We start from the raw sequence: 26,580 nt of genomic DNA, 5'->3' as shown, positions 1-26,580 counted from the left end.
GGGGTAAAATAAAGCCCTCTGCACATACACTTATGTGAAAAAGAGGGGTGATCATTTCATTGGGTGAGCTCTTTGGAGTCTGACCCAAAGGGGAAGGCCCTTAGGCTGACTAATCCCCTCCCCCCGGGGGTGGAGTCATGGACGTTTGTCATGAGTTTGTGGGTGCCGGACTCCTCTCTTCTCTGGATCCAGCAAGTGCTAAAAGCTAATCCAGCCAGACTGATCCTGAACCCCTGGATCCAGCAAGGCTGGTTTCCTGCTGAAGGGATTGCTTGGGTGATGGGCTCTGAAGAGAACAAAGGAAAGGGGCCTCTGTGTAGGGTTGCCATGTGTCCAGGAAAACCCAGACATGTCCTCTTTTGGGGGGTCAACATGCCCACCTGGGCAAATTTTTACATTTTAAAGGAAATGTCTAGGTTTTGGAGTTGGTGGGCTTGGGGTTGGGCTGCTCTGCAGCCACTGCCAGCCTGAGCCAGGGAAAGAAGGGCCTGGGCGCTTGGGCTGGCAGTGACTTAGGCTGCCCCTTTTTTTGCTCTTCAACAGGGGCACCAACTATAGGGGGCTCTGGGTGCCCGAGCATCCACAAAAATGTTGTTGTGGGTGCTCATCACCCACACTGCAGGGCCCCTGGCACAACTCTGGAGATGCTTTCAGAGGTCTCGGAACCCGACTTGCGATGCCACCGGAAGTCAGGTGCCAAGGCTGGGTGGCACAGGCTTGACATCACGACATCACATGCACGGGCACCCATAACCGGGGGCCCAAGTAGGCTCCCTTCTCTTCCAGATATGGCAGCCCTACCTGCGTGCCAGATGCCAAATGAGTGGGGTCCCTCCTTTAACTCTCAGGAAGTTTGAAAAACAAAGCCCGAGTTTTAGAGCAAGGTTTGCAGTGATGTGACCTAAAAAAAGCAAATCAGCAAGCAGAGGATCAGAGAGCAAAGGCTTGATTTCTGTGTGACTCCAAGGCTGCAGTTATGGGAGAAGCAAGACTGTTTTGGGGTGCGGATGCCGTGCACTCCTCCCTCGTAGGCTCAGGCTGTATAGATGTGTCAATAAACCATAAGGACATCACAGTCTCTGCTGTGCCTCATTCCCAAAGGAAGTGCTTGGAAGCCCTGGCCTCTCACACGGCTCAGAGATTGGGGTGGCTGGCAACAAGAAGAAGAACTTGCTGCTTCAGACCAATTGCCCACCTTGTCCAGCATCCTGTTCTCACAGTGGCCACCCAGATCATAGAATCATAGAGTTGAAAGGGACCCCCAGAGTCATCTAGTCCAACCCCCTACAAGGCAGGAATCTCAGCTCAAGCATCCATGATCTACTGGTAGATCCCTGGCTGATCCTAGTAGATCGCGGGATCCTTATTGTGTGGAAAAAGTTATGGGAATAAAGCTAAAAAAACTCTGTGCAATCACCCCCCAAAGAAGCTCCACAACTCTGGGCAATCCACCCCCCACGCTCCTCCCTCCAGTGACAAGGGGTAGATCACTGCCAGTTTTTTTATACCAGGAGTAGATCGCAGTCTCTTGGGAGTTGGACATGCCTGCTATGAAACAAGGACAGAAGTGGAGGTTTGCCTCCTTATTTCGCAGTGAAGATGGATGGGCATCTGTAGCACCCAAACTGTTCCATGGCTTATCCTTTTATTTTTTAAAATTTTTCTTTTAAAAATGTTCAAATAGCTGTAACGTATACAGATAGTTATCCTATCCAGGATTCCCCCCTCCCAACTTGTTTGGCTCTTTCTGTAAACATATCTGATATGAGTTTAAGAAAACCATTTTCTAATGTCTGAAGTAGAGGCGTGGGAAATTCCTGAAATAAGGCTGAGCTTCCTTTGATTGTTAAAGCACAAAGGAAAAGGCTGGAACTGCAGTCAAGTTCCTGTCTCTCTTTAACCCATTCATCTAGATTGGAAAAACAGGCCCCAGCATCACGGCTGCTTTGGGGTGCAGAAAAACATTTTTGTTAGAAAAATTACAAATCAAGGTCCAGGCAGTGAAGTAATAGCAAGGAGCGGCATATAAGGAGTCAGTGAGAAGATTTCATGAGCAAAGTTAGGAGGCTAAAGGTTCAGAGAAAGTGCATATGGGTGTGTTCTATATATAATGCGTATTGTAACAGGTAAAAAAGCATGAGCTGTTGAATAGTGTAGAATATAATCCAATTTTGGAGATAAATGCGTAGTTCATGATTAATATTTTTATTTATTGTTTTTTCAATAGTGGCTTGTTGCTGATTTTTTTCTCTGGATCTACTTTTTATATTTTATGAATATATCAGGAAAAAAATTGAGACAAAAACTTCATTTAATAAATATGTTTTTAAAAAATAATATTTAAGAAACATGGTATATAGACGTCCATATTTAACATAGGGTTCCCTGTGTTTACTTTTCAAAATGAATGTGCTCAGCTTCACTTTATTTGATAATTTCAAAGCAGCATGAGGCCATTTTTAAATTTCCTTGTTTTTCCTACTGCTTGAATGAATGCAGAACGTGTGATGTGACTGTGTTTGCGAAGGATGGCAATTCCCAGGCCTCTGACCAATCTCCTTCTGGCTTACCCCTGCCTGCCCAAATCCTTCCTCCCACTGTGATACGGAATCTGACAGATGGAAGGAGCTCAGCTTGTCTAGCACCAATCTCTCGACAGGATATCCGGTGTCTAATTTTCCTGTCCGGAGGCTGTTTCCGTATCGCCGTAGGATTCAGATCATGGAAATATAGCGGCATCTTCTTAAGAATCACTTGAAGGAAGGGGCCAGTGAATAGATCCCTGACCAAATAAGAGGGGTTTGGACAGACCCCCACAGTCAGCCTGTCTCCAGCCCTTTAGAGAATTCCACTCTGCCTTCTGAGCGCCTCTTCTCTCTCCACTCGGACCTTACCTTTGGCAATGGCCCACTCTGCCCGACGCTGCTGCAGCGACACACACACACACAGGAGCAGCAGAGGCCAGGCACGGACCTCTGGATCTCTCATTCTGCTGCACTTACTGCACGCTTGGCGTCTGAGGTGGGCTAAAATTCTTCTTCTGTCCCTTCTGCACTAGAGGGTGCATCACTCTCATCCTACGGACAGGACGTTACACCACCACAACTCAAATGAAACAATAAAAACAAACAGAATAACTGCCCAAACCTTCCCCATGCTAGGGTGAAAGGTGGGTATTCCTTGGGAGCAGGACCAACACGCAAGTCCACAGCAGAATAACTGAATTGCCATTTCAATGGGTTGGATTCAGAGTCATGCTGAGAGGTGACTCACTGAGGAGACTTGTCCCATTCTTTTCAATGGGCCTCTTCTCGGTGCTTAGCCACACTTCCTCTTGTTCTTCTGCTTTTCCCCTGGGGAATCAGCTCTTGGGTTTTCTCTGGATTGACAGGCCTGTCCACACTGCCACTTGTCCTGTGCCTAGAAAGTTTCCCCCTTGCCCCAATGCTTTCCCAGGGAAAACCCACACTTTAGTGCTAAATCAGAACAAATGTCAATCCAGAGGAAACACGAATTGCTCTTTGCTCTGATTGAGCACTAAAGAGCGGCTTTCCTCGAGGGGAAATAGGGATGAGAGGAAGGGTGGATGAGCACCCACTGTTTAAGTCCAGTTACTATTGTCCCCAGGGTTGTCGTATAAATGGCCTTCAAACCAGGGCCAACTGTATATGATGCTTATGCTTATACAAGCTTCCTAAAAGGCTGCCTAAGCTGGACAGTTTTATTTGGAGGTCTCCTCTGTCCTTGTTGCAATACACTGCTGTAATCCTATATATGTTTGCCTGGGAGTAAGCCCCATTAACTCATGCCTGATGCTTGTCAGGAACTGCACGCTTATTTGTTCTCAGATAATGTGGTTTCTAGGTGTGGCAGGATTAAGGTTTTGTCGAGGAAACTGCTTCAGTCTCTGCTGTTTGAGTTATGTAAATGTGGAACAATCTACACCTGCGCGACCCGCTTCCTCCAAGGCCTGGCTGCCTTGATGTCTTTTCAGCAACTTTGCCGACAATAACAGGAAAAGGGTTTTCGAAAGGTTAATGAGCTGCAATGAGTAGGAAGCATCCTGCCATTGGACTTTCTAGGACTCCATGCTTAGCCAAGTATCCAGCTTTCACTTGCCCTAAGAACCCGGTGGACACTCTTTGTCTGTGCCTGATGATGTGCAGCTTACGAGTGCAATTTCAGGGCAGGCAGAGTCCCAGGGAGTCTCCAAGGGGCAGAGTGGAAGGAACTGGGTCTTTGTCTCAGTTCTGGAAAAGGGAAACTGGGGTGTCTTCCCTCCCACCTCCTGCCTCCCTCAGCATGGGAGCTGCTGGGGGGAGGGTAAGGGAGAAGGACTGAGTGACTGAGTGATCTAAGATCTGCAGGATGTTCAAGGGGTGCTTGCTGACCCACTTATTCAATATTATATTGTCTCCAAAACAATGCACTCTAAAAGCATATCCTATAATAATAATAATAATAATAATAATAATAATAATAATGCTGCATAGTAACTTGAGGTAGTGGCTACAATGGGGCCAGGGCCAGCTGTTCCCTTACCGCCCTTGCCTCCTAAGCCGCCTTGCTTTCTCCCCAGCTATAGCTCAGTCCTAAGGCCAAGTGACATGATTTGGGGAGTTTGTCAGGGGGAAGGGAGTATTCCAGTGCTATTCCCCCACCCCCAACCGCTGTTAGGATTGCTTCAAACATCAAAGAAATTCGAGGGCATGTCCTTGTAAAATAAATATTAGGGAAAGAGAATGTTGGTTTTTCTGTTTCTAATTATTCTAATCTTAAGCTCAGTTTGTCTCATTTCTGCATCACTGTGCATTTTCATGCACATTTCTTCCTAACACACAATTTTGTATTATATATAATATTTGAAAGTGATTTCCCCTATTAATCTGCATTTTTGTGTTTTGTTTCCAAAAATATATTCATCTTTATGTGCAGTTCCCACAATATACATGTATTTGTACACAAAAATGTGCATATTCTTTCAAGCCCCCCCCCCCTTTTAAAAAATGTTCCTGGTATTTGTTCAGCAAATGCATGAAAGTTTCCCTTTTTTATTTTTAACCTGAACTTGTGTTAAAACTTTCCCCTGCAGTCCACTCTTGTGCATGAGTGGGGAACCTGTGGCCTCTCAGACACCAACAGTCCCCAATCCCCAGTATCCCTGACCATTGGCTATGCTGGCCATTAAGAAGGGGGGGGGTACATGCATTATAAATAACAAATGGCAATGGCACCTCAAAATGCACTGTTTTTGAAACTTAACAGTACCATCCTGTCCATACCTACTCAGAAGCAAGCTCCATTTAACTCAGCAAGACTTACTCCCTGGTTAGTGTACACAGCAGGGGTAACTAACCTTCTGGTATGACATGGGTAGGTGTGCCTTTGATTGTGAGAGCCTTGCACAAGCAAACGTCCCCCTCCCCATAAATGATTTGTGGAAGTATGAAGGGAAGAGTTTATAGCGGAATCAGCTACACTGGCAAAGAAAAAGCGCTTTATAGGCATTGTTCATGCATTCTAACACTATGACACCAGATGGCGCTGTGGAGTTCCGTTTTTGCCAACCCAATTTCTCATACTGTACAAAGTTAGCAATGCGATTAACTTAAATGTTTCTTTGCTGTGTCTAGATCCAGCCGGCCTCCTCTCCACTCATCCAAAGCCAGATCTGATGAGCAGGGAGGGACTTCTTTGCATCTGCATCTAAACCTCCCCCCTCCAAGCACTGGGTCTTTCTTTTTTCTTTTTGCTCGGGCTGCTGCCCCAAACCATGGAGTTTGGGGCAGTCAGAAAAGTTCGCAGGGGTGTGTGTGTGTGCGCATCAGGCACTGGGCATTCCCTCTAATCTGAAATTGCACTCCTAATCGTGTGTGTGTGTGTGTGTGTGTCAAAGCCCCAAGCAAACTCAGTCCATGTGCAGAGAAGTCACTGCTGTGCCCCATGCAAAGGGCAGAACAAGTGAGCTGCTGTTTCTGCCGTGTCTGGAACTGGAGTCTCCCACTGACGACTGCTCTCCTGTCCCAGCACTCTGAAGCAGGAAATACCTCAATGCCTGCTTTTTAACCTCTAAATCCTTATCACTGCAAAAGTTGACACTTCAATCCTTAATAATTTTTGCTGTTGCTGTTTATATCAAGCTGCTTTATCTGTAAAGGTCAGCGCAGATTTGCTCTCATTCTCACAGCTTCTCCCCTTGATTCTTGCTTTGTGTAGGGTTTTGTTTCTTACAAGTCATAATAAGCTGTATCATACCCTCCAACTTTCCTCAGATGAAAATAGGGACATTTCTCACTCCCCCTCCCAACTGATCCTCTTCAACCCCCTGTTTTTGTGCCCCTTCCCACAGAGCATTTCCTATCAGAAGAAGGGTGAGTGCCCCCATTCTGCCGTCAACGGGACACAGGACACAGGCCCTCCACCATCCTGAGAAAAACCCTTAATCCCAATTTTATTTTATTTTATTCTTTAGTAGATTGACAAAAAGAAAAACACACACCAATAAGCAACTTTTAGAAAGGGGCAAGTTTAGATGTGGATGCACAAAGCATTTATTTTTAGATCAAGACTCCTTCCACTCCTCTCTGCCCCCTTTCTTCCTGCCTAAGGGAGGCCTGCCCTCTGTCTGCCCCTCAGAGCCCCCTGCTGGGGGGGGGGTCCTGCATTGGACTCGCAGCTGCCTGATGACCAAGCGCCACAGAAAAGTGAGGAGCCAGGAAACAGCCCCTTCTCTTGCCTTGCAAGTGCCTCAGGACCACAAGAGCTCAAGAACTGCCTCTCCCCTTCTTTGTTTCCCTCCTCCACGTCCGGAGGGTGGCAACATGAGAACGGGGCCTTTCTGCAGTGGCTCCCTGCTTGTGGAGTGTTCTCCCCAGGGAGGTTCGCCTGGTGCCTTCCTTATATATGCTTAGGCGCCAGGCAAAAATGGGATTGTGTCTGCAAGAGAGTTCTGTGCAGGGAGCACTCGCTCTCTCACCCCACTGCGCAGCCGCTGACGCACAGAGTTCCTGCTTTGCAAAACGCGACAGAAAGTTATCAGGCGCGTTGAAAGCTGTGCAAGAGACCTTTGCAGGCCTCCCAATCCGCAGGGCCTACAAAGTCCCTTTACGCCAAGCCCTGCCCTTTCCTGCCCACACCTGACATTGTGCATGACCTCAAGTGTGGGCTGGCTGGGTGTGGCCTGCCCAGAATGACCTCTGGGGCCAGATGGGGAGGTTCCCCATGGACTGGAGGTTCCTGACCTCTGGTAACACCTAAAATAATGATTTTTTAAAAAACAACTTAACTGAAATTTTGGGCATCATATTTGGATTTGTTTTCATTTCTTCCTCTGGTTGTTGTATAATTTTTAAATATTGCTCCATCCTTATTCTGAACTAGAATTAATTTGAACCATTTTTATGTATCTGGGATTGTCCTTATTGCTCAATTAAAATGCCTTACTTTTGTGAGAAATATATTGTGCTTTAATAGTACATGGGAATTATTTTAATCATAGGAAACTAATCTGTTGATATTTTGATACTGGAGCTATCTACTATGGGCTATTATTACTCAACCACTTAATAGTACCATTGACAGAGCAACCCCAGGCCTGCCTAAGCAGACGTAACCTCAAACGATTTCAGTGAAACTTTCCCCAGCTAAGTGTGTGCAGGATTGCAGCCTCATAGTTTGTTCATAGGAAATACAATCCTGACCTACAATACAATCAATAATATGTATCATCCTTTTATCTCAGTTTCAGCATAGCATTTAGTCAAAAAGGAATGAATATGGAAAAAAATGTTTGCAGGAAAATCTGAACTAGAGCCAACAAATGCATCCCAGATCTAATCAGATCTTTCCTGTAAAATTCCCAAGAATATGTAATTCCATTGAATCTAGTTTCCATATGCATTCCTGTTGGGGAAACAAAGTATGTATCATTGACAACAAAATATGTCTGGGTTTTTTTGTTCTCATGTTTTAATTTTGTTTAAATCTGCCCCAAGAACCATTTTAATGAAAGAGAGAACAATGATCACACAATTCCCACTAGTCCAGTTGTGAAACTTTTTTTAAGAATGAAAGAAAGGCGGGGAGAATACTGAAAGCAAAGGGAGCCCCATGATTCCATCTCTGCTACTTACTGATGACACAACCATCTCCATACTAGTTGGCAGTGAGGGCTGTCAGCTTCACGGAGTGGTGCACAGGATGACGCAGAAGTCAGCCCCACCACCCATGGGGAGAGGCCAGAGCTCTCCCCAGAGGGAGTGGCCACCGGTTCTTTCTAACCAATGAAAGACACAGTCATTTTTTGTAATGGTTATAGGGGTTGCTCATGCGTAGGTTGCCGCCACTCCTGGCTAGGTTACCGGGTTGAACCCTTTCTGTCTGGACAGCCCTTCACTTCGTGGCTGTCTCAGTCGCTGGCAGAATCCGTCAGTGGGCGTTTCTTGAACTTCTTCCAGCAAAGAAGCTCTTTGATGCCAAGTCTCCTCCTACTCTCCCTGCGCGGAAGTCTTCTGCGCAGGGAGGGTGTGGGCAGTGGAGTACCCGTGCTCTCCCCACTGGTCTCCAGGGAAGAGTCCTGGAGCCTTCTCCGATTCCCCCATCTGCCCCCCTTCACCCTTGGTGTTACGCTGATTTCCTTCCCCAGCAGATGGGCTGCCTCTCTCCCTGCTGGGCCCCTCTCCAGCATCGCTCTGGAGACTTGCCTCCGCCTCTGGCTCCGATGGCATTTCCCTGACATCCACCTCCCCCCCAGGACCTCCTCCACCCCCGGCCCGATCTTCTGATCCAACCTCGTCCCTTTCCTCGGCCGACGATGCGGGGAATCCCCGGAAGGAGCTGTCGCCATCCTCTGAGGATTCAAAACCCACTTCCCACCCGCTCCGATCTCTTCCCGCGGGGTGGGCCTCCCAGTCTGATTTTTCTCCCTCTGACGCCTCCCCTCCCTCCTCTTCGGAGGCAGGAAAACCCACAAAGTCCTCTTCGTCGTCTGTGGTTCCAAATTCTTCCTCCCAGAATCTCGCTAGTGGTTTTGGTTTATCTGGGAACAGGCTGTGGAACTCCTCCACAAGATACCCGTCATTGATTGCCTCCGCCTGATCCCACGTGTTTTCTGACCTGGGCGCTCCCTCCCAAGCTACCAAGTACTCCACCTGGTGCCCTTGCCACCTTGAATCGATTATTTCCGTAGCTTGGTTGTGGTGTTCCCTCTCCTCTACCTGAGGGTGGGTGGTGACTCCTCCCTCCCGCCCCGGAAATTCCCGCCCCTCCCTGTACGGTGAGAGTAGGGACCTATGGAACATCGGGTGTATCTTCATGCTATCAGGCAACTTGAGCTTGAATGCCACGGGGTTCACCTGCTGTGTTACCTCAAAAGGCCCCAGCCGCCTCGGCTGCGACTTCTTGCACCCTCCCTTAAAGGGTAACCCTTGGCTGGACAACCACACTCGGTCTCCCACCCGTATGGCCTCCCCCTCCCGATGGTGCTTGTCTGCCTGCCTCTTGTAAACTTCCTTGGCCCGCTCCAAGTTCATCTTGAGTTGCTGGTGCAAGGCCTCCATTTCTTCCACAAACTGCTCTGCCGCAGGTACACTCCATCCTTCCTCCCCCCTCCCCGGGAAGGCCCTGGGGTGACACCCATAATTGGCCACGAACGGGCTCATTCCCGTGGACACATGTTCAGTGTTATTGTACGCAAATTCAGCCAGCGGTGGTTTCTCTACCCAATCGTTCTGTCTCTCACTGATGTATCAGCGTAGGTATTGCTGGAGTATACTGTTCGCTCTTTCTGCTTGCCAGTTGGTTTCCGGGTGTCTCGTCATCGAGAAGCCCACTTCGACCTGCAGCAAGCTCATGAGCTTCTTCCAGAACTGGGAAGTAAATTGTTTCCTGCGATCTGAGATGACCCTCGAGGGAGCCCCATGCAGCCTGAAGATGTGATCCACAAACAATCTGGCCGTTTCCTCTGCCGTCACGGCATGTGAGCAAGCTATGAAATGGCACATTTTTCAGTAGATCGACTACTACCATGACTGCTGTCTTCCCCTTTGACTTGGGCAAATCTGTCATAAAATCGATGGACACCACCTCCCAGGGTCTTCCTGGCATGGGTAAGGGTTCCAGTAACCCTGCGGGGGCAGCCCTCTTCCCCTTTGCCCTCTGGCAGCGGTCGCACCCCCGTACATATTCCCGTACATCTTCCCTTACCCTTGGCCACCAGAACTGCCTGGTGACAAGCAGCATGGTTTTGTGCTGTCCAAAGTGCCCCGCTGTTGGGTTGTCGTGGAGTTGTTTGAGTACCTTTCCCCTCAAGGTCTCCCCCAGTACGTACAGCGCCCCATTATAGTACAGTAGCCCTTCCTTTTCCTCAAACCTTCCATGGTTTTCCCTTCCGTCCCGGAGTTCCCTGATTTTCATTTGAGCGAACTCGTCGTTTCTAGTAAGCCTGGCCAGTTCTCGTTTCCCAACCAACGCTCCCCCCCCCACCCATCGGTTCTTGGGGGACACGTATCAGATCTCCAGCGGTCCCTCTCCTTCCATGTACTCTGGCTTCCGGGAGAGAGCATCTGCTCTTACGTTTTCCTCTCCCGGCAGGTACCAGATCTCGAAGGAAAACTTACTTTATCAAACCTTTATTAGGCATTATGGAAATAAAACCTTAAAAGAGAAAATAACATATAAAAGCCTTGAAATATATATAAAAAAGGCAGCAGTTTGCTAAGTACATATATATATATACATATAGAGTCAGTGGTATTCCTTGTTAACCTGCTCCTTGGAGGACTGCTGCCAAAAACTCGGCTACCCCCGCCGTTACCCTTTGGTCAACGTCGGATAGGTAGAATCCCACACATTCACCTTGCTGCGGTTCCAGACCACCCAAAAGAGGGGACAGCACGCGTTGACGGAGCGTACTGTACAGTGGGCAATGAAGGAGAATATGCTCTACAGTGTCCGGGACATTCATAGAGCATCTGCAGAGTCTCTTGTTTCTAGGAATGTTTTGATATCTTCCCCTGACAAATGCTGAGGGAAAAACATTCAAGCGGGCCAGCATAAAAGCCCTACGTTGGGCTGGGATTATTAGTTTAGTGACGTAATTGGCTCTGCTATCTAAGATATTTAATTCATAGAATATGGGGGAGCAAATTTTGTTTACAGCTGCCGTAATATTTTGTCTCTCGACATCCTTTAGTCTAGTTAGGATATTATGGGAAATATATTGCTCATTAGAATTGTACAGGGACTCCAGCTCGACGCCTAAAGATTCAATCTTTTTTTCGAGGTGCTGATACCATCTTGATTTATAGGAGTCTTTGAGCAAATCAGCGAGCAGACTTGATGGAGGGCAGCGGAAGTGGCAGCGTAACCAATACTTTATTGAGGTGGACCATGCCCAATGTTCCATTGTGTGTATGCCTATTTCTGCACACATTGTTTCATATTTGATCATAGCTGGGAGTCCAAGAATACGTCTCAGAAAACTAGAGTGAATCTTTTTTAAATCATTGTTATATGCTTGGACCCATAGCGGGATTCCATAGAATATCTGGGATTGCACTTTTGTTTGAAATATCTGATTTGCCGCAGGAATAAATTGATTACCTTTCTGATAATGAAAACGGGCAACTGCTGATGAGATGCACTTTGCCTGTTTTATGGCATTTGTGCGATGGGTTGCCCACCCTAAATTGCTCTGGAATAAGATTCCCAGATACCTATAGATTTTCACTTGTTGGATTTCTTGCCCTCTTATTTTCCATTTCTTTAATTTCCAACCATTCGAGAAGACCAAAATTTTTGTCTTCTCATAGTTTATAGAGAGTTTGTTACATTCGCAATAGAGGATCAGTGAAGATATAAGACGTTTTAGACCCAAGCTCGTTAAGGATAGTAGGACAGCATCGTCTGCGTATAGTAAGAGAGGAACTGGTTTCTGATTAAGTTTAGGGGCATGTGATTCTATTTTTTGAAGGTAATCTGGCAAGTCTGATAAAAATAAATTAAATAGAAAGGGGGCAAGAATGCACCCTTGTTTTACCCCTTTCGAGATTGGGATGTCTGATGAAAGGTGACCTTTGATGTTAAGTTTGACTTGACAGGTATTGGAAGAGTGTAGATTTTGGATTAGGATCAATAGGCGCTGATCAATTTTTAATTCTGCGAGTTTCCTCCACAACTTTGGGCGGTCAATTGAGTCGAATGCACCACGAAAATCTACAAAAGCAGCGTATATCTTAGATTGCCTTTGGGATCTGTATTTTTCAACCAGATGCATAAGAATAAGACAGTGGTCTAGTGTAGAGCAACCTTTGGAGAAACCTATTTGTTCTTTCCCTGGTAAATTTAGATTTTTCATCCAGGTAAGGAGTTTAGATAAGAGGTGCTTAGCGTAGATTTTCCCTATCACTGATAGAAGGCTTATCGGTCTATAATTCCTTGGTTCTTTTGGGTCGCCATTTTTAAAGATTGGAATAATTATTGATCTTAGCCATATCTCGGGTATGATCCCATATTTATCTATAAGCGTAAACAGTTGGGCTAAGGGTTCTGCCCACCAATCTATATAGGTCTTAAATAATTCTATTGGTAGACCGTCTGGCCCAGGAGATTTCCCCGATTTGAAATTTTTAACTATCTCTCTAATTTCCTCTTCCTCTACCCTTGGCCACTCCTGGAGTTTAATAATTTTATTTTTAGTGGTTTCATTTCCTTTAAGTTCACTATGTAGATTGTTAAATACAGATGTAAAGTATTGGGACCATTTGGATTCTGCAATTGGTGGTAGAGTTAGTTGATTTTCGGCTTTCAATCCTCCATACACTAAGTTCCAGAACGCTTTGTTGTTTTTACTCTGAATTGAGTCAAATAATTGTAGCCATTTTTGGGTTGCGTATTTCTGTTTCTTTTCGGCCAGAATGTAATGATATTTTCTTTTTTCATCAAGATAAGAGGGCTCTAGTTTAGTGCGATTATTTTTAAATGTTTGGCGCAGTTTTCTTTTTAGCTGGAAACATTCATCATCAAACCAAGGGCTAGCGGTATGTTTAAGTACCCAAACTTTAGGTGGAGTACTAAGCTCTACAAACATTTGGAAGATTTCATTATAAATTTTCGGAATATCACTGTAGAAATTAGTGATCTTTAAGTTGGATAATACTTGTTTTCTCAAGTTGGCTGTAAGTTTTTGCCCCACTGCTACACTCATTTCCTGGGACCATTTTAATTGGGTCATTTGTTTGTATTGAGAAGGTTCTATGGTATTGTACTTAATGATTTTGGTTTCGTCCTTTAAGTTAATAGACAACGATAATGGCTGATGGTCGCTTTCAGTGCGCGTTCCAATTTTGAAGTCCATGATCAAATTTATAATATTATAAGGGACAAGAATATAGTCGATGACGCTGCATCCTCGGGGGGAGAAGTATGTAAACTCCCCGCTACTATCGCCTTTTGTTGAACCATTTACAATCTGCAAATTAAAGTTGTTACATAATTCAAGTAGGCGTAAGCCTCTCGAAGGAAAACTTGGAGAACTCCTGTGCCCATCAAATCTGTCTCTGGTTGAGTACTCGCGCAGTCCTCCAGTATTCCAAGTTCTTGTGATCCGTACAAACCTGGATCTTGTTCTGCGCCCCTATTAACAGATGTCTCCATCGGCGAAACACTGCATAGATTGCAAGCAGTTCGTGGTCATACACTGTGTAGTTTTGCTCCAACTTGCTCAGCTTCCTCGAGAAAAAGGCACACGGCCTCCAGCCCTGCTGGGCCCCTGGCTGCAAAAGTACCACTCCGATGGCTCGGTCTGACCCGTCGGTCTCCAGCCTCATGGGCTTCTCCAGATCCACGTGCAGGAGCTGCTCTTCCGAAGCGAACGCCTTCTTCAGTCTTTCAAAGGATTGCTGGGCACTTTCTGTCCAGGCGAACTTCTTTTTGCTACTGAGACAATCTGTGATGGGCGCTGTCAAGTGGGCGAAGTTCTTGATGAACTTCCTGTAGAAGTTGCTGAACCCTAGGAATCTCTGCACGTCCTTCCGGGTTTTGGGGGCCTTCCATTCCGGCACCGCCTGCACCTTGCTTGGGTCCATAGCTAGGCCCTTGTCTGACAACTTGTACCCCAGAAACTCGACCTCTCTGACGTGAAATTGGCATTTTTCCAGCTTGACCCACAACTGGTGCTTCTGCAGTCTCTTTAGCACTTCCCTGACATCTCTGACATGTTGCTTCTCATTGTCCGAATAGATTAAGACGTCGTCCAAAAAGGCTACGCAGTTCTTGTACAGCAAGGACCCCAACACGTGGTGCATGAATGCTTGAAAGCAGGCGGAGCCCGACTGTAATCCAAATGGCATAACTAAGTACTCAAAGGCCCCCAGGGGGGTGAACATGGTGGTTTTCCATTCGTCCCCCTCCTTTATCCTAATCAAATTGTACGCTCCCCTGAGGGTCCAGCTTGGTAAAAAAAATTCCCCTGCCTCACCTGTGTTAAAATGTCGTCAATCCTGGGGATTGGGAAGGTCACGAGTTCTGATACCAGGTTCAAGGCCCTGTAATCTACGACTAATCTGGGCTGATTAGTATCCTTTTTGTCCACAAAGAACACCTGACTGCCCCCCACCGCCTTTGATTCTCTTATGAACCCTTTCTTCAGGTTCTTGTCAATAAATTGCCGCAACTCCTGCATCTCCCGGTCAGACATGGCATACAGCTTACCCACCGGCAGCTGAGCCCCTGGGAGTAAGTTAATTTGGCAGTCAAAGGGCCTATGGGGGGGTAGTCTATCCGCCTCCTTCTCGCTGAAGACTTCCTTCAGGTCAGCATATTGTGGTGGCACCTCCCCTTTTGGCTCCACAGCCAGCCCAGCCACCCTGGCCACTGTCATCCTTGGGTTCTCCCCCCCCAGACAGTTTTCCAAGCAGTAAGCTGACCCAAAGGTGACCGACCGCTGATGCCATAACACTACTGGATCATGCAGTGCCAGCCAGCTCATCCCCATTATTATTGGGGGTCCTGCCAGTGTGGCTACGTGAAAGGCAATGGTCTCCGTGTGCCTGGAAACCCTCATTCTCATTGGTGGGGTCTGGTGTGTCACTTCCCCTCCCAGAAGTTCTCCGCCATCGATGGTGGTCACTTGCAAGGGAAAATCCAGGGGCAGCAGGTGGAGTTGATGCTCTAGAGTTAAGTCCCTGCTGAAGAAATTGCAGGAGCTGCCTGAATCCAGCAGCCCCTCCACCTTGACTGGGTGCCCATTCAGGAGTTCTAGCACCACTTCTATGGCTATAGCTGCCCTGGGAGGGTCAGGCTGGGGCACTTCTATTGGTTGCTGGCCTGGCTGCTGCCCCCACTGATTTGCAGCCAGGCGTTGTCGTTTCCCTGCGCCTGCCCTTCCTCCCCCTTCTCCTCACAGCCAGCAGCTCCCACCATCCCTTGCCAGGCCTTTCTTTGAGGGCAGACCCTGGCAAAATGTCCTGGCCGTTGGCAGAGGAAACACTTTTTGGTGGTTTTCCAATCCTTTTCCTACTTCTTGCGACCTTCACTGGAGTTTGAAACCTCTCTCTCTCTCTCGCGCGCCATCTATTTCCATTGGCTCAGCCGCCTGGGAAGGCTGCCTCGGTATTTCAGGAATGTGGTAGTCATGGCAACGTTCCCCTCTCACTTGGCGTTTCTCCTGAGCCCGCGCTTCCTGTCTTACTCCAATCGCAAGCACAGCCTTGGTCAGCTGATCCATCGACTGTGGGCGAGGCGTGCGGGACAGCTCGTCCTTCACAGTTGGGGACAACCCCTCCTCAAACAACATTTGAATAGGTTCAGAGTCCAGATCCCACCCGAGCCGGTGGATCAACATTGCGAAGTGCGACCAGTAGTCTCTAACTGATTGGCTCCCCTGTTTGCACCCCATCAATTCCCGCCGAGTCGCATTTTGCTCCACTTCACTGGAATACATCGCATCCATCGCTTGGAAAAATTTCCTAAGGTCCTTCAGGGCAGCATTTTGCATCGCCATTAGGGGCCTGATCCATTCCCGTGCCCCATCCTCTAGATGCCCCACAATATAGGCTACCCTTTCCCCATCATCAGCAAAGTCATGCTGCAGTTCCAAAGCGTACTCTATTTCCGTTCAGAATGCGTTGTAGTCCTGGGGCTTCCCCCCAAACTTGTGTACCAGCCCCGGTACCTTCCTTGCGATGGGGGTGGGTCTGACCTGTGCATCCTGAGTCCGTCTTTCGTCCAGCCGTGCCGTCAGGAGAGCCCACATACTGTTCCAAATCTCGGTTCCTCTCTACCAGATTTTGCACTCCAGCTGCTTGCTCCGTCTCCGGCTTCTCTGGTTTGGCTCATTATGCTGCCTATCTGTAGCTGCACACAAGCAACGTTGGTGACTGACGGATTGCTGTAATGGTTATAGGGGTTGCTCGTGCGTAAGTTGCCGCCACTCCTGGCTAGGTTACCTGGTTGAACCCTTTCTGTCTGGACAGCCCTTCACTTCGTGGCTGTTTCAGTTGCTGGCAGAATCCAACAGTGGGCGTTTCTTGAACTTCTTCCAGCAAAGAAGTTATTTGACGCCAAGTCTCCTCCTACTCTCCCTGCGCAGAAGTCTTCTGCGCAGGGTGGGTGTGGGCAGTGGAGGACCCCACTGGTCTCCAGGGAAGAGTCCTGGAGCCTCCTCTCCGATTCCCCCATCTGCCCCCCTTCACCCCTGGTGTTACGCTGATTTCCTTCCCCAGCAGATGGGCTGCCTCTCTCCCTGCTGGGCCCCTCTCCAGCATCGCTCTGCCTCCGCCTCTGGCTCCGATGGCAGTTCCCTGACATTTTTATTTTGTTTTTATAGCCTGGTAGGTCATATTTCCCAGGTAAGCATCCTAAGGCACCTTGGGGCTTTGAAGACTTGGTGGGAGATACCTGAGATACAGGATTCCTTGGCTTGCAGGAAATGGTAGTGGCAGGAGACCAGTGCCCCGTCTTGCAGGGCTCACCGGATCAAACACTTCTGGCTACAAAAAATGCCCTGGACGCTGAACACTGGCGTGTCGGGGAGAAGAGGAGGCTCGACACTTTATCCCTGACTAAACAGCTGCAGCAACTGCTAAGTACATGGAGGGGGTTGTCTGGGTTGGGTTCCCCATTATTTTAATTCTTGGCCTTGGAAAAGGGTCTGGAGGTGGGAAAGCTGCAGCGACCGCCCAATGACCCAGGTAAGGAAGGCTTCTAGGGGCAGCTTTCTGGAAAGGGTTACAATACACACAGGTTCTGCTAGATGAACACAATGCGTTCTCAGGAAATGGTTTGTTAGGCGAGCATTCACATAACACGTCAATGATTTCCATTCATTCCTATGAGGAAATTTCTAATGCATTCCTGACCCCAAATTTTGACGCCAAAGGACAGAAACCCTGCCCAGAAAACTCTAGGAAAACCCCCTGAAACCCTGCAGAAGGCAAACAAGGAAGGAAAAAAAAATTGTCTAATCTCTTCCCCCACCCCCAGTTTCTGGGAAAACAGCTGTCACGGATGAGTAGAACATAAAGAGTAAGGCTTGTTTAAGGCTGCTTGTTTTTTGTTTTTGTGTCTTTTACAGTACTACACACACACCTGACTTTCTGGATATCTGAATCTGTGGTGTGCAAGGTGAGGTTAGGGCGCTACTTCCTTGTGTTTGGATAAGGGGCTTTTCACACAGCAAGTGCCAGTGGGACCCTTGTGTTCAGTCCTGCTTCCGGCTTGCACTAGATGACAGGGCTTTAACAGCAACTTTGAAAAAGAAATGCTGCTCTATATTATTGTGCCTTCCTCATTGCTGTGAGAGAATTAAACTATGCCAACCATGTATTAGTTCTTAATTTAAATATTTGGCATCATGCTTAGAAGCAAGTCTGGCAGTAGAAGTCCTCCTTAGCTATGCTTGGAGGCAAGGCAAGGCTGAAGCTTTTCTGTTGGCGTTTTCTCATCCATTTCATTGGTAACAAAAACCCCAAACAAACAAACATGACAAATGCGTCTCTCAGAAGTAAAATGCCTGTGGAACATGTTCGCCTGCTTGCTCAGATAAAATAAACTGAAAAGCTTAGATCAGGTGAATGGCATCAGGAAATAACTTCGACAATCCCACTGAACAGACAGTGAAATTCAACTTCCTCCCTTGCCCAGATCCTGCCTGCGCAGCAACGCGCAGCTCACTCTCTTTAACTTGCTGCCTTGGGCATGACTTCCTTTCAGTAAACAAGAGCCCCGGACTGCGCAGGGAAGGAGATGTCCACAGATCCCAGATCTGCATAGGAGGGCTGAGTCCAGAGAAAGCTGATCAGGTAAAAAAGCAGGAATGTATCTTATGTGCCTTGAGAAGGAGGAAAGACATCAGATGGAGGGGAACCCAAGAGATAGCTGTAGCATCACTTTACTAGGCTCTCTCCATGAGGAAAGATGAAAAGTCTGAGTAGTGTCTGAATAGAGTATTTGCTCATTGGGAACCATTTGTTAACCCCAGGTCACGGAGTCTGAAATCTACGACAAACGAACTTACCTAGAATTAAGTCTCACTGAACTTATTGGGACTTGTCTGGGCAGCCAAGCTGAGATTGTTTGCTTTATAAGAGGAGCTGGATTAAGGAGGAGCAATAGTCTTGTTTTTCTCTGTGAATGAATCCAAAACCAACTTTGAAGACACAGCTAGTAGATTTTTTGGAGAAGAGACACTGCTTTGAATGGTATGTTTTGGGGGGAAAGAGGAAAGGCCAACATTAATTCCATGAAAACATCAATCTACAGACCCATTTTTCATTTTCATATATAGTTAAAGTGTTGTGTATCATTTTAAAGAATATATATATATGGCAACAGATTTTCAAAATGGCAATTTACACATGAGTAAAACAATCAGAAGTATGACACACAAGATAACTCAGAACTTCTCTAATTGTTTTCTAAAGTTCAGTTAAAGACCTCTCCAGGAAAACAGATAATAGGTTAATGACACTTTATCGTTTTGATAATATTTCTCATTTGGTGAACTGACAATAAATTTTATCCTAGGAGCAGAATAAGAAGACCTTCAGATAACAAAATTTATGTTGGGCATGCCTGTTACATTGGTCACAAAAACACGTACCACCTCTGCCAACGAATGAAAAGAAAAATCTACATGATTTACTTTTATTTGAGAGTCATAACCTTAAGCAAATATGATAAGATGTTACCTGAAACTTTTTTACATGCACCATTTCTTGTGACCAACATAACACAATGAGCAACTTGAGTAGCATAAAAGTTCTATCGAGTGTGTTCACCACATGCCAGAAATCAAGAAGCCAGGATTCTTGTTGCTCAAAAATGAAAATCACAGGAAATTCCAACAGTATCGGACTGGCAAGTTAAACTTTTTGAGTATATAGAATTGGCCAAAATGACCTATAAAATCCGAGGTCAAAAAGGGTCAAAGTTTGAGGAAGAATGGGGGAAATTTGTTGCTTATATAAAGATAAATTGCAGAAGTTTAAAAACTGTAGCGGGTCTGACATAAATCACATGATCTGCACAAAAAGGGAATAAGAATAAGAATCTGTAGGAGAAGATATGTATTAAGAAAGCTGATGCGGGGGAGGAGGGAAGTCAAGCGTGTGTATGCACTTTGTAAAGAAGACGGTACAAAATATTGATTTTAAAAGATTGCTTTATTTCTCTTTTTTTGTTTTTATAATTTGTATCTTATGTTTTTCTTTATTCTCTTTTGTTTGTGAAAATTAATAAAAAGAATTAAAAAAAGAGAGTGTGATAATATAAACTGTGGCAGGAGGTAGCACCAGCAGCAGCAAGCTCTGTCCTTCCTCTAGAGAGCTTAGGTGCCCTTCAATATTGCAGCCTGAGAGAGCAAAAGGGCTTCTGGACTTCTTTGTGAGGATTATGCTGAACTTAATTCAGCAAATGAAACTAGGGGAGGAGAGGGGTTTCCGGTCATAGTCTTCCCCCCCCAAATCAGATCTGCCTCCTGTGCTTTGAGCATCACTTGAGCCCAACGACCTTTTGCCCCCTGCTTCCGAGGCACAGCTCCACACTTTCCCAGCCTGTGTCTGAGCGCTTCTCGCCAGGGGCGTAGGAAGGGGGATGCGGTCCGCCCTGGGTGTCATCCTTGGGGGGGGCACTTACTGAGGGGCTTGGCCTGCAGTGCTCCTGAGCCACACGTCTCTCCAGGGAGTGCCGCTGTGGCTTGGGGCCCTGCGCTGCCCTCATGCACAGATTGCCCTGTCCCCGCCCCACCGGTTGCCAGAGCAGCTAGGTATGCCCCTGCTTCCTGCCCCACCCTGTTTTCCCCAGGAAAACCCGCTCTTTAATGCTGAATTGGGACAAACAGCAATTCAGGGTTTCTGTGGAATTGTTTTCAGTCGTAAAAAGTGGGATTTTGCAGGGAAAGCAGAGATGCAGAGCTTTAAAGCGTGGACCTGTGCCTAGAAACATGGCACAAAAGGACGTCTGGAAGAGCCATGGGGAGGAGCCACAAGTGTCCCACAAGCACCAATTAGTTTCCGTATTGCAACAATTACAGTTAAGCACGTGCTGCATCTCCAGGCGACGTGTCAGTTAGGCTCAGAGGTGGATGTAGAGGAGCGTGAACTGTTTGGTCACGGGTGCCAAACTATGTTGTAGAATGGGAGGTGGGGGGGGGGGGCGCTGCATTTTGGTGTTGTCCAGGGTGCTGCTAAAATGTGAGAGCCCAAGGTCCACCACTGTCAGGCTGCTTTGCAGAGAGAGATATGGGGCTCCCTCATCATTACAGGGCACTACTGGTCTCCTCCACTGACTGGCTTTCTTTCCCCCCTTCGCTTGCATCACACTAGTTTTCTAGAGCCACTTCAGTCTGGTTTCTGGCCTGGTTTTGGCATCAAAATAGTTGCTCTGATGGATGCCTTACACCAGACAAGAGACAGTGTCCCTGTGAGTTCTTCTGGACCTCTTGGTGGCTTGCGATACCATTGACCATGGTCTTCTGCCCGACTGGCTCTCGGAGGCTGGTGGCAGTGAGTTGCAGGGGTGCTGTTTCTCCCTGGGCTGATGGGATCCAGAAGGGGGCTCTGGGGTGCCTTGAGTTAATGCTATGGGATCCTGTCCCCCATGTTGGAAGGCTTTAAAGGGAAGAAGGATTTCAAACAGGGAGATTGTAAAATAAGAAAAGGAATTTGCCACAGAACAGCAGCAGCGGCATAATGACGGAACAGTGTGTATATAGGATTCTTAAAAAACAAACATGCTAACTTTCTCTACAGCCTATTCTTTATAGAACTGACTCTTTAGAAGGGAAACTATGTTAATTTTATTCAAAAATAGTAATAGAATATCATATTTTGATTTCCTTGTAGGTTCTACAGCAACAAAACGCGGAAAAAATGCTGCCTTGGAAGATAACAATGTTCTGTACCCTCATAGTTGTCAGCACAGCTTCCCAAAATTTTAATTTTGGCTCGTTCATCCATTCACCTGTGAGTAATGTTTACTGTGTGTAGCTTCACAGTTATGTATGAGCACATGGCTGTTCTTTCAATGCAGAGACACTCTGGAAAGCATGGCAGGGTTGGCCAGAGCTTTCCTCCTGTGGCTACACTGCTGAAGCCAGCCATACCACAGGGGGAAGGAGTGGAAGGGCCCCTGCAGAAACCGTATCAGGACTTGAGGTGGCCAACCCAATTCACCCCTGTGGCTTTCTGACTCCTATTTCAGAGAGCTCTGAAAAGGCAGAGGCCCACATTTCTTCAGATCTTGCTTCTTTCTGAGCACACTCTGACTTTCAAGACTATCGGTTCACTAGGGATGAGTGGGTTAAGCTCTTCTTGGAACCCCTTCCCCCCATTGTATTGCCCTTAACCAATTTTCCTAATGTTGTGATGTTGTGGGTGCATCTCTTTCAGATTTACAGCAAAAGTAACGGAGGAAAGGAACAGAGAGAGTTGCACAGGCAGAAACGGCAGGGTACGTTAATACTTCTCAACAGTGTGTTTTGCCTGAACGCAGAATCTTTGTTCTTAGATATGCAGTCAGGGCACTCTGGCTGGGGCAGGTTCCACGGGGGGGGGGGGGTGCATTAGGACAACCGATCTCAGTGATCACGGGCAGGAGGAGGAGTTTCGCTAAGACCAGACCATGTCATTACAGAGGAGGCAGGTTTAGTCGTTGTCTGAGGACTATCCCTGCCTGCGGGTCTGGTCCTGACCGGATGGATACTAGAATCAGCAAGGGATACCCACATGACCTGAAAGTGTTGCTGTGCAATGCCAGGTCAATGATTCATAAGACCACTGCCATCCATGACTTGATCATGGATGGAGGACTTGACCTGGCATGTGTAACAGAGACTTGGTTGGATGAAGCAGATGGGCCTGTCCTTGCCGCCGCTTGTCCACCAGGTTTCTCTTATGCACAGCAACCCAGGTCATGTGGGCGGGGAAGCAGGGTTGCAGTGATTTTTAGGAAGTCATTAGTTTGCACCAGGCGTCCTATTGGGAAGACCCAGTTTTCCGAGTGCATGTTCTGGAAGTTGGGCAATAGGGGCAGTACAGGATTCCTTTTGGTGTACCGACCTCCCCGCTGCACCAAAGATTCCCTGCCCGAGCTGCTTCAGGTTGTGGTGGATGTTCTCCTGGAGGCACCTAGCTTGGTTGTCCTAGGGGATTTTAACATCCATGCCGACACAACCTTACAAGGGGCCGCTCAGGACTTCGTGGAAAGCATGGCCTGTCCCTGAATAAGTCTGGCCCAACCCATAGCCACAGACATGCCTTGGACCTGGTGTTTACCTCTATGGATGTTGGTGATCTGACACTAAGTAAAAGCGAAATGAAAGAAGTGCCATGGTCAGATCACTTCCTGGTGCAACTGGACTTCTCTGCGACCCATCTCCTCTGCAGGGAGGTGGGACCGATTCGGATGGTCCGCCCCCGCCACTTAATGGATCAAAATGGTTTCCAGAGAGTGGTAGGGGATGCTTTATCCCATGTTGATGGCCTTTCAGCCGATTCCCTGGTGGCCCGTGGAATGTGGAGTTAACCAGGGCTATTGACTGTTTGGCTCCGAAGCGCCCTCTCCGATTGCATGGAGCCCAGACAGCCCCATGGTTTTCCACGGATCTGAGGGCAATGAAACAATCGTTGAGACAGCTAGAGCACCGGTGGCGGATAACTCATTCCGAATCTGACTGGACACAGGTTAGAGCTCAGCGTTGAGCCTACCAAGTGGTGATAGCGACAGCGAAGAAGACTTTCTTTGCCACCTCTATTGCATCTGCAGAAAACAGCAGCAGGAGACTTTTTCAGGTGGTTCACAATTTAGCGGAACCACCTGCGACATCTGGGCCCAGTACGGGCCACATGATCTCCTGCAATGATTTTGCAAAGTTTTTTGCAGATAAAATCGCTCAGATTCGGGAAGAAGTAGACTCCACCGTGGGAGCAGGGCCAGGGTGGGAGAGTGCTAGAGTCCTGTCTAGTCAAGTTGTGTGGGATCAATTCCAATCTGTTACCTCCGAGGATATGGACAGGCTGCTTGGACGAGTGAAGCCAACCACCTGTCTCCTGGATCCTTGCCCATCCTGGCTTATAAAAGCTAGCCGGGAAGGACTGGGCGATGGGCTTCGTGGGGTGGTGAATGCTCCCTCTGTGAGGGAGCCTTCCCAGACCCGCTGAAAGAGGCGGCTATTAAACTGCTTCTTAAAAAACCATCTTTAGATGTGGCCACGATGGCCAATTATCGCCCAGTCTCACATCTTCCATTCTTGGGCAAGGTGATTGAGCGAGTGGTTGCTGAACAACTCCAGGCACGCCTGGAAGAAGCGGACCATTTGGATCCCTTCCAGTCGGGATTCAGGCCTCATCGTGGGACTGAAAGCGCCTTGGTCGCACTGGTTGATAATCTCCGGTGGGCTAGGGACAAAGGTGAGAGCTGTTTCCTAGTTCTGCTGGATCTCTCAGCGGCGTTTGATACCATTGACCATAACATCCTTCTGGACCGTCTAGAGGGGCTGGGAGCTGGGGGCACTGTCATACAGTGGTTCCGCTCCTTCCTCCTGGGCCGTGTTCAGAAAGTGGTGGTGGGGGATGAGTTTTCAGACCCCTGGGCTCTCACTTGTGGGGTGCCTCAGGGTTCCGTCCTCTCCCCCATGCTTTTTAATATCTATATGAAGCCGCTGGGAGAGATCATCAGGGGGTTTGGACTGGGTGTTCATCAGTATGCAGATGACACCCAGCTCTACCTCTCTTTTAAATCAGAACCAGTGAAGGTGGTGAAGGTCCTGTGTGAATGTCTGGAGGCGGTTGGAGGATGGATGGCGGCTAACAGATTGAGGGTGAATCCTGACTAGACAGAATTACTGTTTTGTGGGGACAAGGGGTGGGCGGGTGTGGAGGACTCCGTGGTCCTGAATGGGGTAACTGTGCCCCTGAAGGACCAGGTGCGCAGCCTGGGAGTCATTTTGGACTCACAGCTGTCCATGGAGGCACAGGTCAAATCTGTATCCAGGGCAGCTGTTTACAAGCTCCATCTGGTACGTAGGCTGAGACCCTATCTGCCTGCAGACTGTCTGGCCAGAGTGGTGCATGCTCTGGTTATCTCCCGCTTAGACTACTGCAATGCGCTCTACGTGGGGCTACCTTTGAAGGTGACACGGAAACTACAACTAATCCAGAATGCGGCAGCTAGACTGACGACTGGGAGCGGCCGCCGAGACCATTTAACACCGGTCTAGAAAGACCTACATAGGCTCCCAGTACGTTTCCGAGCACAATTCAAAGTGTTGGTGCTGACCTTTAAAGCTCTAAACGGCCTCGGTCCAGTATATCTGAAGGAGCGTCTCCTCCCCCATCGTTCTGCCCGGACACTGAGGTCCAGCGCTGAGGGCCTTCTGGTGGTTCCCTCACTGCGAGAGGCCAAGTTACAGGGAACCAGGCAGAGGGCCTTCTTGGTAGTGGGGCCCGCCCTGTGGAACACCCTCCCATTAGATGTCAAAGCGATAAACAACTACTTGACATTCAGAAGACATCTGAAGGCAGCCCTGTTCAGGGATGTTTTTAATATGTGATATTTTAGTGTATTTTTCATCTTGTTGGAAGCCGCCCAGAGTGGCTGGGGAAACCCAGCCAGATGGGCGGGGTACAAATAATAAATTATTATTATTATTATTATTATTATTATTATTGAACACAAGAAATCCTTTTCATCATGAAAGTATTCAGATGAACTGTTTGCTAAGAGCGTAGTACAATTCAGCGGAAGAATGGAAGCATCAAAGATGAACAGGTTTATGCGTGGTTATTTTAACTTTAACAATACTTTCCACCCGTTGCCCCCAAACAGACACTGAGCTGACTGACTTGTAATTTCCAGGATCCCTTCTGGATCCCCTAAAAAAGAAGAAGAAGAAGAAGAAGGTGTTCCGTTGGCCACTTTCCAGATCTAGAACTGTCATCGCTTTGTCATGACTGGATTGTTGGGGGGAAAGTGGGGTTTAATACCCAACCCACAACAGTGGTACCTCGGGTTACATACACTTCAGGTCACAAACCCAGAAATATTAGCTCGGGTTAAGAACTTTGCTTCAGGGTGAGAACAGAAATTGCGTGGCGGCAGTGGGAGGCCCCATTAGCTAAAGTGGTGCTTCAGGTTAAGAACAGTTTCAGGTTAAGAACAGACCTCCAGAACGTATTAAGTTCTTAACCCGAGGTACCACTGTACTGTAGTTCAGGCTGGACAGCTAATAGGATCCAGACTCCAACTGTCAGTCAAAAGGACATTTATATGGGCTTTGCAAGTCAATGTGAGACAACCTCAACCAGCAAGTAGCTGAGGGGGTGAAGCCTTTACCAATTCTCCAACAGGAACACCTCTGTAGCCAGTCTCTGTGAGGATAGTTAACGCCACCCAATACCACAACATTTCCTCCTTTGGACATTTCCTTGATTTCATTTATCATCTCAATATCTCCTTTGGCATTTTCATCAAGAGGATGATAGCATATCCTCGTTACTAAATTATTATCACCCAAACTGATTCTGTGACAGAGTCTGCCTTTGGGGGATTCCTGGTTTGCTGGACTCACTGTCTTTGACATACAGAAAGAGATATGTCCTTCTCTGTCATTCCTATAGCGCTTATATCCAGAGATAACGGTGTCCTACTGGTTGTCTCCATTTTCCATTGCGTCCACTATGTCAATGCCATCTTCTAAGAGCAAGCACTCCAGTTCACCCATCAGTGTCTTCTAGCATTAGCATCCAGTGTCTTTGGCACTTGTGTTTTGGCCAGAGGTATTTTGGCCTCTCTAAATTGCTATCCTGTGCCTCTGCAATCATTATTTTTATGGGGCTTTTGTGGGATTTTTATGCCTCCCTCATTTGAATCATCATTTTAAAAATCTGCATCCAAGGGCTGAAGGATCTTGGCTCACCCACATGAGAGAGAGAGGAGAATGAGAATGGAAATGAACACATTCAGGCTCAATACCTTGGAAATTTATTGGGACAAGGAGAAAGCCCCCTGGTCCACAAGTGTGTTCTCAGGCAAGGCCTCCTTGTTCCTGAGCCTGAGGCTGTCTTACGTATAGAGAGATAAAAG

At 47.5% G+C, this 26,580-nt stretch overlaps 2 protein-coding genes across 11 annotated transcripts in view; one reads left to right on the top strand and one right to left on the bottom strand.

Annotated features, from left to right (window-relative positions):
- The window catches only part of ANKRD66 (ankyrin repeat domain 66), a 119,622-nt gene that overhangs the window by 12,193 nt on the left and 80,849 nt on the right, over positions 1–26,580 (bottom strand). The gene's annotated exons all lie outside the window — the stretch shown is intronic.
- The window catches only part of ADGRF5 (adhesion G protein-coupled receptor F5), a 55,717-nt gene that overhangs the window by 690 nt on the left and 28,447 nt on the right, over positions 1–26,580 (top strand). For 2 of the 10 annotated variants that reach the window (XM_081905974.1, XM_081905978.1), the window contains exons 2-6: positions 17,573–17,622; positions 18,142–18,299; positions 18,479–18,698; positions 21,342–21,461; positions 21,888–21,948. In XM_081905974.1, coding sequence (XP_081762100.1) covers positions 18,696–18,698; positions 21,342–21,461; positions 21,888–21,948 — 184 coding nt within the window. In that variant the 5' untranslated portion in view covers positions 17,573–17,622; positions 18,142–18,299; positions 18,479–18,695. The remainder of the gene's footprint in view (positions 1–17,572; positions 17,623–18,141; positions 18,300–18,478; positions 18,699–21,341; positions 21,462–21,887; positions 21,949–26,580) is intronic. The other 8 variants (XM_081905977.1, XM_081905976.1, XM_081905980.1 and 5 more) reach the window with 8 other exon arrangements.

Source organism: Podarcis melisellensis, assembly GCF_964234715.1.
Source record: "Podarcis melisellensis genome assembly, chromosome: 3".
Taxonomy (NCBI): Eukaryota; Metazoa; Chordata; class Lepidosauria; order Squamata; family Lacertidae; genus Podarcis; species Podarcis melisellensis.
This window is presented reverse-complemented; position numbering and strand designations above follow the sequence as displayed.